Source organism: Mustela erminea, chromosome X (genome assembly GCF_009829155.1).
Source record: "Mustela erminea isolate mMusErm1 chromosome X, mMusErm1.Pri, whole genome shotgun sequence".
NCBI classification, from domain to species: Eukaryota; Metazoa; Chordata; class Mammalia; order Carnivora; family Mustelidae; genus Mustela; species Mustela erminea.
This window is the reverse complement of record NC_045635.1, coordinates 40,842,519-40,856,926: the sequence shown is the minus strand read 5'-3', so window position 1 is coordinate 40,856,926 and position 14,408 is coordinate 40,842,519. Positions and strand designations below refer to the sequence as shown.

General features: G+C 46.2%; 1 protein-coding gene across 2 annotated transcripts in view; it reads left to right on the top strand.

The window, feature by feature from the left end:
* Positions 1-14,408, top strand: part of SLC9A7 (solute carrier family 9 member A7) — a 138,932-nt gene that overhangs the window by 99,733 nt on the left and 24,791 nt on the right. Inside the window, exons 13-14 of one of the 2 annotated variants that reach the window (XM_032329784.1) lie at positions 5,369-5,428; positions 9,529-9,592. In XM_032329784.1, coding sequence (XP_032185675.1) covers positions 5,369-5,428; positions 9,529-9,592 — 124 coding nt within the window. The remainder of the gene's footprint in view (positions 1-5,368; positions 5,429-9,528; positions 9,593-14,408) is intronic. The other variant, XM_032329785.1, reaches the window with a different exon arrangement.

The window sequence follows — 14,408 nt, the reverse complement described above, 5'->3', positions numbered from 1 at the left end:
GGAAGCAGGCTCCCTGCTGAGCAGAGAGCCCAATATGGGGCTCCATCCCAGGACCCTGAGATCATGACCTGAACTGAAGCCAGAGGCTTAAACCATGAGCCACCTAGGTGCCCTAAAGGTTTTATTTATTTATTTGACAGAGCACAAGTAGGCAGAGCAGTAGGCAGAGAGGGAAGAGAGAGAGAAGTAGGCTCCCCTCTGAGCAGAGAGCCTGATGTGGGGCTTGACCTCAGAACCTTGAGATCATGACCTGAGCCGAAGGCAGACGCTTAATGACTGAGCCACCCAGGTGCCCCAAGACCAGATGCTTTACGGACTGAGCCACCCAGGCTCCCCACTATTCTATCTTTCCAGTCTCCATGTGTTCACTGCTAGGGTATAGAAATACAATTGGTTTTTGTTTTTTGTTTGTTTTTTAGAGAGGGAGGCGGGGAGATGAGTAGAGAGAGGGAGAGAGATAATTTCCAACAGGCTCCACGCCCAGCATGGAGCCAGATGCAGGGCTGGATCCCACGACTCTGAGATCATGACCTGAGCTGAACCCAAGAGTTAGACGCTTCACCGGCTGCGCCACACAGGCAGCCTGGTTTTTCTATGTTGATCTTGTATCCTGTGACCACACTGAACTCATTTATTAGTTCTAGGAGGGTTTGGTTTGGTTTTTAACTTACTTGAGATTTTCTACATAGGCCATCACATCATTTGCAAACAGAGGCACTTTTATTCCTTTCTTTCCAACCAGTGTTCCTTCTATTTCCTTTTCTTGACTCACTGCTCTGGCTAGGACTTCTAGTATGACGTTGAAAAACAGTGCCATGAGCTGACATCCTTGCCTTGTTTCCAGTCTTAAGGAGAAAGCATTCAGTCTTTCACTAATAAGTGTAACATTAGCTGTCGGGTTTTTGTAGATGTTTATCATCATTAAGTTGAGGGAATTTCTGTCAGTTGCTAGGTTTTTGAGTGTTTTTGTTCTTATCATGAACAGGTGTTGAATTTTATCAAATGCTTTTTCTGTATCTATTGATGTGATCATATTTTTCTTGTTTAGCTTGTTAATATGGTAGGTTACATTGATTAATTTTCTTTTTTCTAAGAGAGAGAGTACATACATGAGTGGGGGAGGGGCAGAGAGAGAGAGAGAAAGAATCTTAAGCAGGCTCTACACCCAGTGTGGAGTCCGATACAAGACTTGATCTCAAGACCCTGAGATCATGACCTGAGCTGAAATCAGGAGTCAGGTGCATAACTGACTGAGCCACCAAGGCACCCCCCTTTTTCTAAAGTAATTTTCAAATATTTAACCAGTCTTACTTCCCTAAAACAAACCCCAGTTGGTTATGGTGTATAAATTTTTTATATATTGCTGAATTCTATTAGCTATTATTTTTTTTAAAGATTTTATTTATTTATTTGACAGAGATCACAAGTAGGCATAGAGGCAGGCAGAGAGAGAGAGAGGAGAAAGCAGGCTCCCTGCTGAGCATAGAGCCCGATGCGGGACTCGATCCCAGGACCCTGAGATCATGACCTGAGCCAAAGGCAGCGACTTAACCCACTGAGCCACTCAGGCGCCCCAGCTATTATTTTCTTAAAGATTTCTGTGCTCTGTGTTAATGAGGGTATTAGTTTACTTTTTCTCTTTTTTTGGTACTGCCTTTTTCTATTTTTCTGTTTTCCTTTTTCTATTCTATTTTGTACTGCCTTTTTCTATTTTACCAATCTGATATTGGTATCAGAGTAATCTGACCTCACAAAACGAGCTGGGATGTGTTCCTTACTCTTCTGTTTTCTGGAAGACATCGTGTAGAATTTGTGTTAACTCATCTTGGAAGCTTAATGGAATTCTCCAGTAAAACCATCTGGTCCTAGAGACTTCTTTTTCAAGAGTTTTCAAATTGTGAAGGCAATTTCTTTAGTAGTTACAGGGCTGTTAAGATGATCTCTTTCATAGGGCACCTGGCCTCAGTTGATTAAGCATCCAGCTCATGATTTCAGCTCACATCATGGTCTCAGGGTCATGGGTTTGAGCCCCACATTGGGCTCCATACTCAGCGGGGAGTCTGCTTGAGATTCCCTTTCTCTCTCTCTCCCCTCACTCACATGCTTGCTCTCTCTCTCTCAAATCAATCTTTTAAAAAAATTATCTGTTTCATATTTGGTGAACTGTGGTAGTTTGTGAAATTGGTCCTGTTTCATCTGAGTTGTCAAATTTACGTTGTTTGTAGCATTACCTTATTATTCTTTTCATATCTGTGACATATCTAGTAACACTCCTTGTTTCATTCCTGATATTGGAAATTTGTATCTACTCTCTTTTTTTCTTTCAGTCTGCTACAGGTTTGTCAATGTTATTGATCTTTTCAAAGAACCAGCTTTTTGTTTCATTGATTTCCTATATTGTTCTTCTTCTCTCCATCTCTTTGATTTCTGCTCCTATCTTTATTCTTTTCTTCTTTCTGTCCAGCTCTGCCCAGACAGCATAATGAAGCAAATAGGTAAACAACAATTTTGGTGTCAGTACTTTGCATTTTCCAGATTTGTTTAAATAGTGATTGTCTAAGTATAGAAACTGACATTTATAGAGATTACATGAAAAGAAATTCCCTCAGAAATAAAGTAATGAGATTCATTGGTTTCTCTGGCCTGTGGTTTCTGATGTTACTTCATGAATATGAATCATTTATGTGAACCAGGTTCTTATTCTAAAATTCTTCAGAAACCCCCTGAAGTTCAATGTGGTGTTTTGACCTCTATGACCTAAGTAAAATCAACACCTACCTGTTCCTTATTTCTTCAGGCTACGGACAGAGGCCCTTAGGAGGTGTTAAGTGGCTGCTCAGAAGTCAGAAGCCCAGGGTGGGATTCTGAGTTCCACCATAAATAATGAGGAGTTAGTTGTGATTTTTAACCATGGCTAAGTTCTAGTCTGTGTGTAAAGTAAAAATGAACGTGACCCAGATCCAGAGCCAGGTTACTGCTTTCCAGAAATCCAACGTATCTTTTTAAAATCAGTATGTGGTGATTGATACTTTAAAATATGATGGCGAGATGCTCAGATTGTTTTCTGGTAATGCACAAACTACATATTTTTCTTAGTCCCTTGAGCAGATATTGTCATTCATACAGGACGTAATGTTGGCAATTTAACAAGGTGACCACAGGACTGTTTCAGCAAAGGAGCCTGCTATGTGTGCAGAGCACATTTGGCAGCATGGTGGCTCTTTGGAGCCGCCAACTTCAGGTGACACACACATGAGATGGTGGTGAAGGTGGGGTCGGAGTGGCACACACCCAGGCATCCGGGTAGCCCTCACACCCCACAACGCAGCCGTGCAGACACCCCAGGACAAGGAAGGACACTCTGCTCAGTATAATCCTGTTAGACTGAGAATTTACAATTTGCCAGATACTGTGAAGAGTAAAGGTAGGGAGAAGCCCTGAGCTCTTTATGTAATAGCATTTGTAACTGGATATTTGAAGAGTTTGTAAGGATGCCAGCGTGTAATTGTAGGATGGATCCCGGGGCGTCTGGGTGGCTCGGTTGGTTGGGAGTCCGACTCTTGGTTTTGGCTTAGGTCATGATTTCAAGGTCGTGGATGGAGCCCCTTGTTGGGCTCAGCATTAAGTCTGCTTGGGTTTCTCTCTTCCTTTCCCTCCGCCCCTCCTCCCCCCCCCAAAATAAATAAATCTTTTTTTTTTGTTGTTAAGGGTGGATACTGTGAGGTGAAGAACTGGGGCTCTGGGGTCTAAGAGCCTCAGCCACAATCTTGGTTCCACCATTTTCTACTTTTGTGACCTTGGGCAACTTATTTACCTCTTTGACTCAGTTTCCTCACCCATTTAGATGGGGACAGTAGTGCAAGGATAAAATAAATGTGATAAAGAATTCTCTCATGAAACGTACCATCTGAAAAAGAAATAAAGGTACCATCTGGCACATAGTAAGCATTTAGCATCTTTTAGCTATTAATTATTATATATTATGTATGTTATGTATAACTTTATTATGTTATCATTACAAATCATAACATCAGTACTACTCCCATTGCTATTATTATTATCAGTGAATCTTACCTTAATGGAGTCCAGTTTGCTTTTCTGGAATTGGTTACAATTTTTCAGTAGTATAGTAAAATAGAGAATCTGCTGTAAGTCACATTCTGAGCAGGTGACTTGTTAAGATACTCCTTAGGAAGCATAGCTCATTCTCACTTGCAGATTCCCAGGGATTTCAGTAGAATAAGAAGTTGGGCATTATCTAGCACAGTGTTTTTCCACCTTGTTTTCATTGTTGTTCCCCTACAAGGAGCCCTTCAAAAATGTTTTTCTCCCGATTACCTCTTCCAGTGAAATCTTAATACCACAGATCTAGAAAAAAAAAAAATAGCACAGATCTGCTGTAGACTTGTTTATGTAGGATCATGCTTTAGAGGGTATAAGGCATTGTAATGTCTAAAACTTTTTGTCTCACAAGAACCAATTTTCACACCCATGGGGACAGTGCCACCCCCAACTGAAAATACATGATTTAGTGCAGTGGTTCTCGATTGAGGGCAGTTTGCCACCCAGGGACCATTTGGCAATGTCTGGAGATAAAATTTTGAGTTGCCTCAACTGGGTAGGGGGCTGCTACTGGTATCTTGGGAGGTAAAGGCCAGCGCCTGAAGTGTCAGTAGTGCCAATATCGTGAAACACTGCTCTTAGTCTGATGGCAAGGTTCAGATGTACCTGAATACAACCCAGAAATTGTTAAAGCAGGTACGAAGGGACCATGTCAACTCTAAGGCACAAGAGAAAGAGAAGAGCAGAAGTTGAGTTCCTGACCTTCAGGAACCCTTGGACAACACAGTTTACTTGTGTCCAAAAAAAAAAAAAAAAAAAAGGCCATCTTTGTCTTCTTAAGTATTGTTGCTGTTTTCAACAATATGGTGCTTTTTGCTCTTTCTGTCGAATATGTGCCAAAATATGTGTAAACACTTCAAATATGTGTTTCATAACAACTTTGTTTTCTGTTTTTCCTATGGATGTACCTTGTGCTATGGAACAGGTGAATTCCTGAAAACTTGTATAAATTCATTTTCCACGAGCTGCATGTATTCCTCTGGTTTCCTTACGTGATCTTTTGAGAGGCTTCCTTTCCTTCTCAGTTGATCCTCATTGGGCCTAGCTCCTAACATTGTTGCTTTAAATTTAAATTTAGCACCCTCTCTGGGTTTGAGAGAATAGGTACAGTTTCCGAGAGGGTACAGATCTCTCTTCAGAGTGAGTCCGCCTGTTCCTTGATGGGCGTGGTCCGGGTCCTGTGCCCAGAGCTCCTGGCTCCCTTGTGCTCCCTGTCACACTCACGTTCCCTTCTGCTGCTGCCCAGAGTTGGCGTCGAGGAGCCGTCTGAAGAGGACCAGAACGAACTGCGCCGGCAGTACATCAGGTGACATGAAGAAATCCTCAGAAACAAATTAACTGGGCCTGGCTTTTCTCCTCCTTCTAACCTGACGTGTTTCTCTTGATGACGTTTTGTCTCTTTTTTCCTTCCTGTGTGCGCCCACCCTCTGCCCCTTTCAGCCAAGGGGCAAGAGGTCGGGTCAAGTCTAACCCCTTTTCCACCCTGTCTCTGGGTTGCTTGCTGGCTCGGTGTTCCTGAGGTTCCGTTCTCTGTCCCTGCATACTGGGCAGTGTGTGTCCCCACCAAAGCCGGAGTTGGCAACGGTCTCCCCTCTTACACAACTGAGCTTAGTGGCCAGAGCAGTCCATTCTCAGAGCTGCAGACACATCTTTCACAAAGTCTTGGTTATGATCTACTAAACAAGGCTGTTCACTCATGAAGAGAATTAGGATTTGGTATGTCAGCCATGACTGGGGTAGGGCTTACACCATCTGAATGAAGTACCAGTGCTTTTGAGTAGTTTTTAAAGTATGTAAGTGCGTACTCGTACCTTATGGGGAATCTGAAGATACAAAAGCAGTTTTGTTTTGTTTTTTAAAATCCCAGAAGATAAAGACTCTGGTAATGCAGTTAGGTACTCAGTGTCCACCCATGTTCATGATCCGATTAGGCTTTGGGGAGGGGGCGATGTAGGGCATGCAGAACAAAGACTTTAATGTTTCCTTTGCCCTTTCTGCGTCTATATCAGCGTGTGTTCTTCCCAACCTGATTCTCAGTGCCAGTAGGTAAATCAGGGCACAGTAGGCTTGAGCTCTGTTCCTCCCACTGTGAAAGGATGTCACTCTCTGAGGGCGGTGGAGAGAACAGCCCTGCTCATCACCGGCATGGATGCTGTGAAATCACCGGGCTCCGAATGGGCCGTAACGATGTGTATATAAGTAATGGAAGCTCTTAAGATCCCTGGGTTCATACTTTCTTTCTGCTGTTTAAAACACACACACACACACACACACACACATACACACATATTCACTTTTTGGAGGCCTGAATTTGGTAGTACTTAAAGTGCAGAGGAAACCCTTTCTTTTGAAAGGACCACCTTCAGGGTGGTCCTTTGGGCAAAGCACAAGTTATTACACTTGGGACATGAGAGCATTCAGACTGTGATCTGGAGTTCAAGGTTTTACAGTAGTCTTGCAATGATTTAGGGCCTCAGCCATTCACATTTTTGAAAAATCTCTGGTTAAAGTAGAACACCTCTAAAATTCCTGGGATTTCCTGGCATTTTAGATGGCAGCTCGTCAGAATGTACTTATACTCATACCAGAAAGGAAATTATTCATGTTCTTTCTATGTGTTTTCATTCCAGAATGATTGAAAACAAAAATTAGTTTGATTGCTCTATTTTCTCACTTGGCATGACTCTGAATGAAATGTAAGGTGCAGCAGTAGTCCTGTAAGCCACCTTTCAACTGCTTAGGGTCTGGCCGCATGTGGCTGGTGGCTAGCACATCGGACAGTGCAGATCTAGAAAGCTGCAGTAAGTTCTGCTGGACAGCGTGGATCTAGAATCATTCCCGAGTTCCCCCGAACAAAACACTGAACATCACGAGTTTGCCATAAGGTTAGGGTGGCCCTACTTTCGTGATGTTATCAAGTTATTTCACCGTTTCATGCTTTGGTATGTTGAATTCTGACCTGGTCACATGGGCCCAGGATAAATAGACGAGTCCCACCAACACTGCCAGAACTTGAATGAAATTAGTCACAACCTAGTCTTCATAAGCAGTTCTTGGTGAACAGAATTTAATTCTTGTTAACCAAGGTTTTTTTTTCCTTTCAATAGACATTAGTTAAAGGCATAGAGGGGGCTAAATTTCATTTGGCAGCTTTTATTATATTTGGTTTTATTTTCGTTATTGTAATACAGGGCATCCTTAACCTTTTCTCCTACTCCCAGTCTTCCTATTTTATGTAGGACAGTAAAGTCAACTTGTTTTATCTTTGCTGACATGGAAGCCATTTACAAAGGCTAATTACACCTATTTCAAAATTCACAGTATAGAAAGGAGAGATCATTAGTGCCAGACCTGGACTGCCACATTCTTGGCCAAACTGTGCCTCATACCCTTCAGATCAGATAATCTCATTGCTCCTGCCCCACAGTCTGGTCAGAGCTTGTGGTTAGGCTGAGGGCTGCTGTCACCTGGCATTCCGGGAGGCTGTCGGAGAAAGAGCAGGGTAACGGCACTCTGCCCCTCTGAGTCTGCACTGGGGAGCTCATCTGAGTAAACAAGTCTGCCGTGAAGTGGCTTTGTGCTGCTGTAGGCCACAGAGCAGGGCCTAATGTTGGATTCCTAGCTGTCGATACCACAAGTGCAGACCGAGCTACCAGACAGAGGACTCTTCTCTGGGGGATTGTGTGTTAAGAGTGTCTGAAACAGGTGAGGTCTCAAATCAGGAGCTAGGAATTCCATATGTGACCTCTTAGCTAACACTTTGATACACTAGACACATCAGGTACATTGAGACTCTGGTGACACTTTTGGGGGACAGCCCTGAATTGGCGTGGGTCTTGTGTCAGAAAATCTCTGTGAGACTTGTTTTTCAAAAGTCCTCAAATAACATCCAGTTACGAGGACAAGCCTCCAAATCTCAGACTCTCCAGCCTCAAAGCAGCCCCTAGACACATAGCAAAGTCCATTGAACTCACTGCAAAAATTGTACCAAAGCCCAGGCCCGTAGGTAGGAAATCTGGTGTCAGGTACCCTAGAGTTTAAATAGAGCAGAAACTGGTGTCACAGGCACTCAATAAAGATTTCCCAAATACATGAATTCATCTTGTGGTTTTAAACTTCGCCTTCAGCAACATACGGGCTCTCTGTTCCCTTTCCCTCCATAGTTCCCCCTTTCCAGGGGCACACACCTCGGATTAGTGCTTAACAGAGCTGTGCTAAGACAGGGTAGACGTTGGCTTTCAGCAGTGGGCCCATCTCTGCTGTCTTCTGTTTTCATTTTCAAGAAATAACGTGGGCATCATAGGTAGGAAAGAGGGAGGGAGAGGAACATAAGTAAGGTGTGCACACATGGGTTTTTGTAGTCTGCTGTCCGCTCACTGGAGCCATCACCCCAGTACTGCACTGCCAAGACCCTTGGGTGAAGCCGTTCGGCACCTCCCTTCGACCTTGAGTCAGACCTGCCAGAAGCCATGTTCTTGGTTTACAGTTCTTTGCAATACTGGAGAGAGCATGGGAAGGCAGAGAATTTTCCTGTCCTCTTTGTTTTCTCCACCCTCCCCCTGTGATCGAGGTCACAGTCCTCCACCTCAGGGTGAGGAAGGTACAGGGATGAAGAATTAACAGGTGCACAAGACAACAGCTGGTGTGTTACTAAGCCAAGACGACTACCCTAGTCAAAGCATGGGATCTGTTGTAAGTGGATTTTGCCACTTTGCTTTTTCTTTCTGTCTTCAGTTGTTGATCTTAAAAGAGTCACTTCTCAGGTCATCTCAGCTGAGAGGACGTGGGGGCACCAGGATAAGACATTAATGAAATGTATGCCCAAGTATTTAGGGGACGTGTACTGATGTCTGCAACTTTATTTGAGTGCATCTAAGAAGTAAGATGGATGATAGAGAAGTGGAGAGATATGCGATAAAGAAACTCTAGCAGTATGTTCATGGTAGAGGCTCTGTGGTGGGGTATATAAGTGTTCACTATAAATTCTTCCGGCACCACCCTGGTTATATGAAAAATGGTGGAACAGAAATTTAGGGAATGGAAAGCAGGTCAGGGCAGACATGAGGAAGCAGCAGAAGGGAAAAGGCATGGGGCAATGAGCCCCATGTTTGGATAACTGGGACCTTCTGTGCAGGAAGACAGAGGGACAGTTGGGTGCCCTACCCCAGTGGCCTCGTGTAGGCTGTAAGCACATAGTACCACTTGCCTCTCCTGCCCCCGGGATCTGACATGGAACATGACCTCTTTCTCCCAACTTTTGCATGACAGCCTTCCTCTTCTAGCTAACTACTCCTTCCGCTTCCGGAAGATGGCCGGCCTCTTGGCTACTTCCAGCCAGCATGGCTGCCGTGATCCAAGCTAATGCTTTCCCTTTTTCTCCTTGTCTCTCTCCCTGGTGACTTACAGAGTTGGTGTTGACCCCGATCAAGACCCACCACCCAACAATGACAGCTTTCAAGTCTTACAAGGGGTAAGTCACAAGAGGTGCTTCTTCAAGGGAAGACACTGTTCTAAAGAGCTACAATGTAGTGAGCACTTACTATAGGCCGGGTTCTCTTTACATGGATTTCCTCACCGTGACCTTGATGGCAGCCTTATGAGGGAGGTCCTCTTGTCCCCATTTTGCAGATTAGAAGCTGAAGTTTGAGAGTCTCAGTGAGTCATCAACAATCAGAGGATTAGAAAGTGATGAAGCCGGGGTTATTCCCTAGGGTCGGCATTTTTAAAACACCATATGGAGGGGGTATGCTAGCCAGGAAGAGCATTCCAGCTAAGTCCCTGACTGCCTGCCTTCTGAGAATGGATAGACAGGGTACACTGGTGACTGGCTCACTGTCCCCAGGTCAGAGTCTGTCTGTAGTGCCCAGGCAGGGGAAGGCGGAGGATGGGGTCTGACTCTCCAGCCCAGGGAATCTGAGGAGGAGAGGAAGGACGTGGGTGATTTCAGGCCCTCCCGCTCCTCCTAGGCCCGGGATCCTCTCCTGCTGAGTTCCCCACAAGCCCAGGAACGGCTGAGCAGTGGCCCTCACCCTGACCGCCAAGGGCAGAAGGTCACCGCCAGGTGGACCATTAGGGCTTAGGCAGGGTGGTGGCAGCAGTGACAGCCTGGGACAGCATGCTGGGGAAGGAAGCTGTCGAGGCTGGGAACAGAGGAGCCCCGTGGCAACATTGAGTGTGACGAGCAGGGACGTGTCCCCGCTGCTACGGAGAATCCTGACAGAGTCCACGTGGCCGAGAGGAACATCCTGGCCTGCAGTTTGGCCATCTGTTCCAGGTGCTGTTGCTACGTAACCATGCAGAGGAAAGGGAGCGACAGTTTCTTTCACTCACTCACGGATCCTGTAGTTGGCGCTTTGGAAAGGGCATAACAGGGGTAGCTTGTCCTTGCTCCAGCAGGAAGCTGGGGGCTGGACTCGGCCAGAGACTCGTTCGCTCATCTGTCTGGCGCCTGGGCTGGGAGGACCCGAAGAGGAGGACAGCCAACAGCAGTGCCCACATGTGGTGCCTGCACGTGGCCTGGGGGCACTGGGCCCCTTCCCCGATGACTCAGGACTCCTGTAGCTGGGCACTGCCTTTTCTGACCTGATCCTAAAGGTCTCAGGACCTTCCGGTCACCTCTGGGACTCACTGGTGGTCGCACTTGAGTTGTTCAAGCCAGCTCAGATGCAACGGGAGGGGAGACAGATCATAACCTCTTCATGGGAAGAGTATCAGCGAAGCGGCAGGCATGAGTGCAGGCTGCCACAGGAGCCTTGCTGTGTCCCTGGGGTTTGCTTCCTCTCACGGCCGGCATTTCCTGGGCTGGCAGGGCTAGGTGGAGAGAGGCTATGCTAAGAGCAAAAATGTGTTACCAAAATGTTACCAATGCCCCCCTCCCCACCGAGTCCAGAACTCTTGTGCAGGGTGGCAGAAAGCCTTACCCAACCAGACGCACGCTCCATCTGTGACCGTATCCGGTGTCGCTTTCTCTCCAGTCAGTGGAATCGCACTCCATCCTAAACCTAGTCTCTGTATTTCAGACGCCAGAGGACCTAAATGACTCCAGCCCTTGAAGCCCATTAAACAAGTGTTGCCCATGGTGGTGCCCTGTGGGGCCTGGGAGTGCCGCTGTGGCTTTTCCTGATTTCTCTCTCTTTGAGGGTGGTCATGTCTTAGTGGCAGTGCCCATTCAGGGTCTCAAAGCCACAACCTCTGAAAGGGCAGGACATTCTAGGAAGAGTTTTCAGTGAGCTTCGTGGGAGATGATCGGATGCCCACTTGAATGGTGCTCCAGAGAAATTCTTCTTGAAAAGTTGCCATTGGACCCTAGCTTGGATTAAGGAGTTTAGAAACCGAGGGTTTGGGAATTGTGTACCTGCAAGCTAATTTAGAGTCTAACAGGGAGATCTTGAAACTCACCCTGAGGAAACCTGGGTGAAGTGTCTTTCTTTCACTGGAAGGAGAAGAAGGGCTCTGGAAGGGTACAAATGGCCTCCTCCAAAGCTTCCTCCCCAGGTCCACAGCTGGTCTAGATGAATTTTGTAAGAAAACAGGCTAATTCCAGCTGGATAGCCAGGGTTTGGACAAATTTCATCTTATCGGTTCCAGACTCGTCAGACACCCCCAGCCCTTTTGCTGTTTGTTTGGTTTTCATTGCTCCTGCCGCTGGATTTAAGCATCTGTGAAAGGAAAAGCATGAAATGGTTTGGTTGCTTTCCTGTAGCCAAACTCACCTTCCATCTCATAAGAACTTCACATGGAGACACTGGGCTTAGAACTAAGTCACAAGCTTGCTGTCACTGTTCCATGGAAATGTTGGAGACAGTGGGTCCTGAGTGTTAAGGGTTGGGGCAGTGCATTTAGTGTGGGCAGTGACTGCTCCCTGCCCCAGGCGGAGTGTGTTTCAGAAACCTCCCTAGGTGGGCCTGGGTCTTCAGTGTCCTCGATGGCTCCCTGGGGGGACCTTTGGGCCAGTTGTGAGTGTGCCCTTGGTGGTGACTTCTGCTGGACTCCCAATGGCACCCGGTGGCCCTCCCTAGCCAGGAGCTGGTGTCATGGCTTTCCCTTAACCTCCCTCCTTCGGAGCCTCATACAAAGTCATGCCGAGGGCCTTCAGAATCCATTCCACGGACGCTGTGAAAGTCTTTCAAGATTGCTGTCAGACTGGGGGGAAAAATGCTACTTCAAGCTTGGTTTCCCAGGGCACCTTCTTAAATAGGACTCATGTCCTTGTACTTAACAGGCCTTAAATCTCTCAGACCTCCTGACCCGATCTTCTCAGTCCAGTGAGCCACTAACAACTGGGCTGGGAGCACTCAGTGGTCATGAGCTACAATAAAACAGAGAAATAAATGGGCTTCTCATTTTTGGGTAAAATCCTGGGTTCTTGCAGTTCCCCTGAAGTGGATCCAGGTCACATGCTTAGTGATGTCATGAAACTGCAGTCATAAATGGGGAAAGTCCAGATGTTTGTTCCCCATCAGAAAAGAAAGGGCAGTTCTCGTTACCTCATTATCTAAATGATCTCCCTAAAAACAAAGAGGAAAGTGACATTTTGATGGAAATGAATTTCTTAGGACAACGTGATTTTCCTCACTGGTTCTAGAAGCCCAAGAGTTCTGGCTACAGAACTATACAATATTAGCTCATGTGGGAGAAGGAAAGGAGCTTTTGGCTAGAACTTCTGGCTTTGTGTGAGGGAAGCATAAGAATATTGTGGGCAGACTTCTGCTTCAGGTCCCTGGCAAGTTTGACTCATTAGAACAAAACAAAACAAAAAACTCAGTTACTTTGTTTCTCCAGAGGTCTTGGTGACTCTGCAACCAAAACAAAAACAAACCCAGCTGGAATCAAGCTGCCTGGGCTTGGGGGTGACCTCCCATTCAAGGGGGTGCCAGACAAAGACCTCATTCACTTCCATCTCCAAGTTAACAGAAGAGCACGCATTGATGAGGCTGCTTTGGAGTAGCTAGGAGCATGAATTCGAATTTATCCTAGCTTTATCATCTCAGCAGGACCAGGCCACAAGCAGGATATGAGTGGCGTGTGGAGGAAAGGGTTGTGGTGCGCGTGTGCGTGCGCTCCCAAGTGCACACGAGCACACAGAAAATCGGCTGTTTATAGTCACATTGACATGTAACTTTCTGGGTCCTTCCCCAGTTTTCCTCTAGGCTGAAATCTGATACCCAGTTACTTAAATCTTTGACTTCAAACAGTTGCGGAAGGGCCTTTTCTCAAATTCCTCCTCTTTGTCCCTACCAACACCAAGCTTTTCTTTTTTGTTCTTCTGATCCCTCACCCCATCTCCCCACCCCCACCCCTTGGTCCCAGACTTCCCTTTTGGCCTTTCTTTTTTTTTTCTTAGAAGTGCAGAATTCACATTAATTTAGTCATACATTTGACAAATACTTCCTGAGCACCTGTTATGTTCCGGACAATCTTTCAGGCCCTTGGGATACATCTGCAGACCATACACATGAACCTCCATTCTTAAGGGTGTGGTGACAGTGTGATGAAGGGGACGGTAAGGGTGGAGAGTGCCAAAGGTGAGGTCCATAGATCTGTCCTCGTTGCTCCGAGTGTCCCCGTGGACCAGAAGTCTGGGTATCCTCAGAGAGCTTATAAAAATGCAGACCATCAGGCCCCACCGAGACCCACTGACTCTGAACCCGCATTTTAACAGGGTTCCCAGGAGGGCCGTGTGCCCATTCCTACTTTGAAAAACCCTAGACATTGTGGAGCTCTCGATTCCCTGTTTTTAAAACCTGTTATTACTCCCTTGTGAGAGTCGTTGGCTCCACCATCCCAAGGACAAGAATAAGAAAGGCCCAAATTGGGTCACATCACTTCCTTGCTTTTTTGCTCTGCATTGGATTTCTAAGGCCACTGCAATAAATTCCCGCAGACTCAGGGGCTTAAGACACTGGTCTTATATTCTGTAGGTTAAAAGTTTGGTGGGCTCTTCTGGTTTCTCTGTTTCAAGGCCGAAATTAAGGTGTTGGCGGGGTTGGGCTCTGGGGGAGAACCCACTGCCAGGGTCATTCCGGTTGCTGGTAGAATTCAGTTATGTGGTTGTAGGACTAAAGTCCCATTTCCTTGCTAGGACCATTGGCCCTGGGTCAAGATCGCATCCTAGCAGCACCTGCATGTGCTGGTTCATGGCCTCCTGTCTTCAAAGTCAGCAACAGCTGGAGAAGTCCTTATCACACTTTGTATCTTTCCTGCCTTTTCTTCCACTGCAACTCTCTGACTCTTTTGCCCTCCTTGTCTACTTTTAAGGGCCTGTGTGATTGCATCGGCCCCCTGGA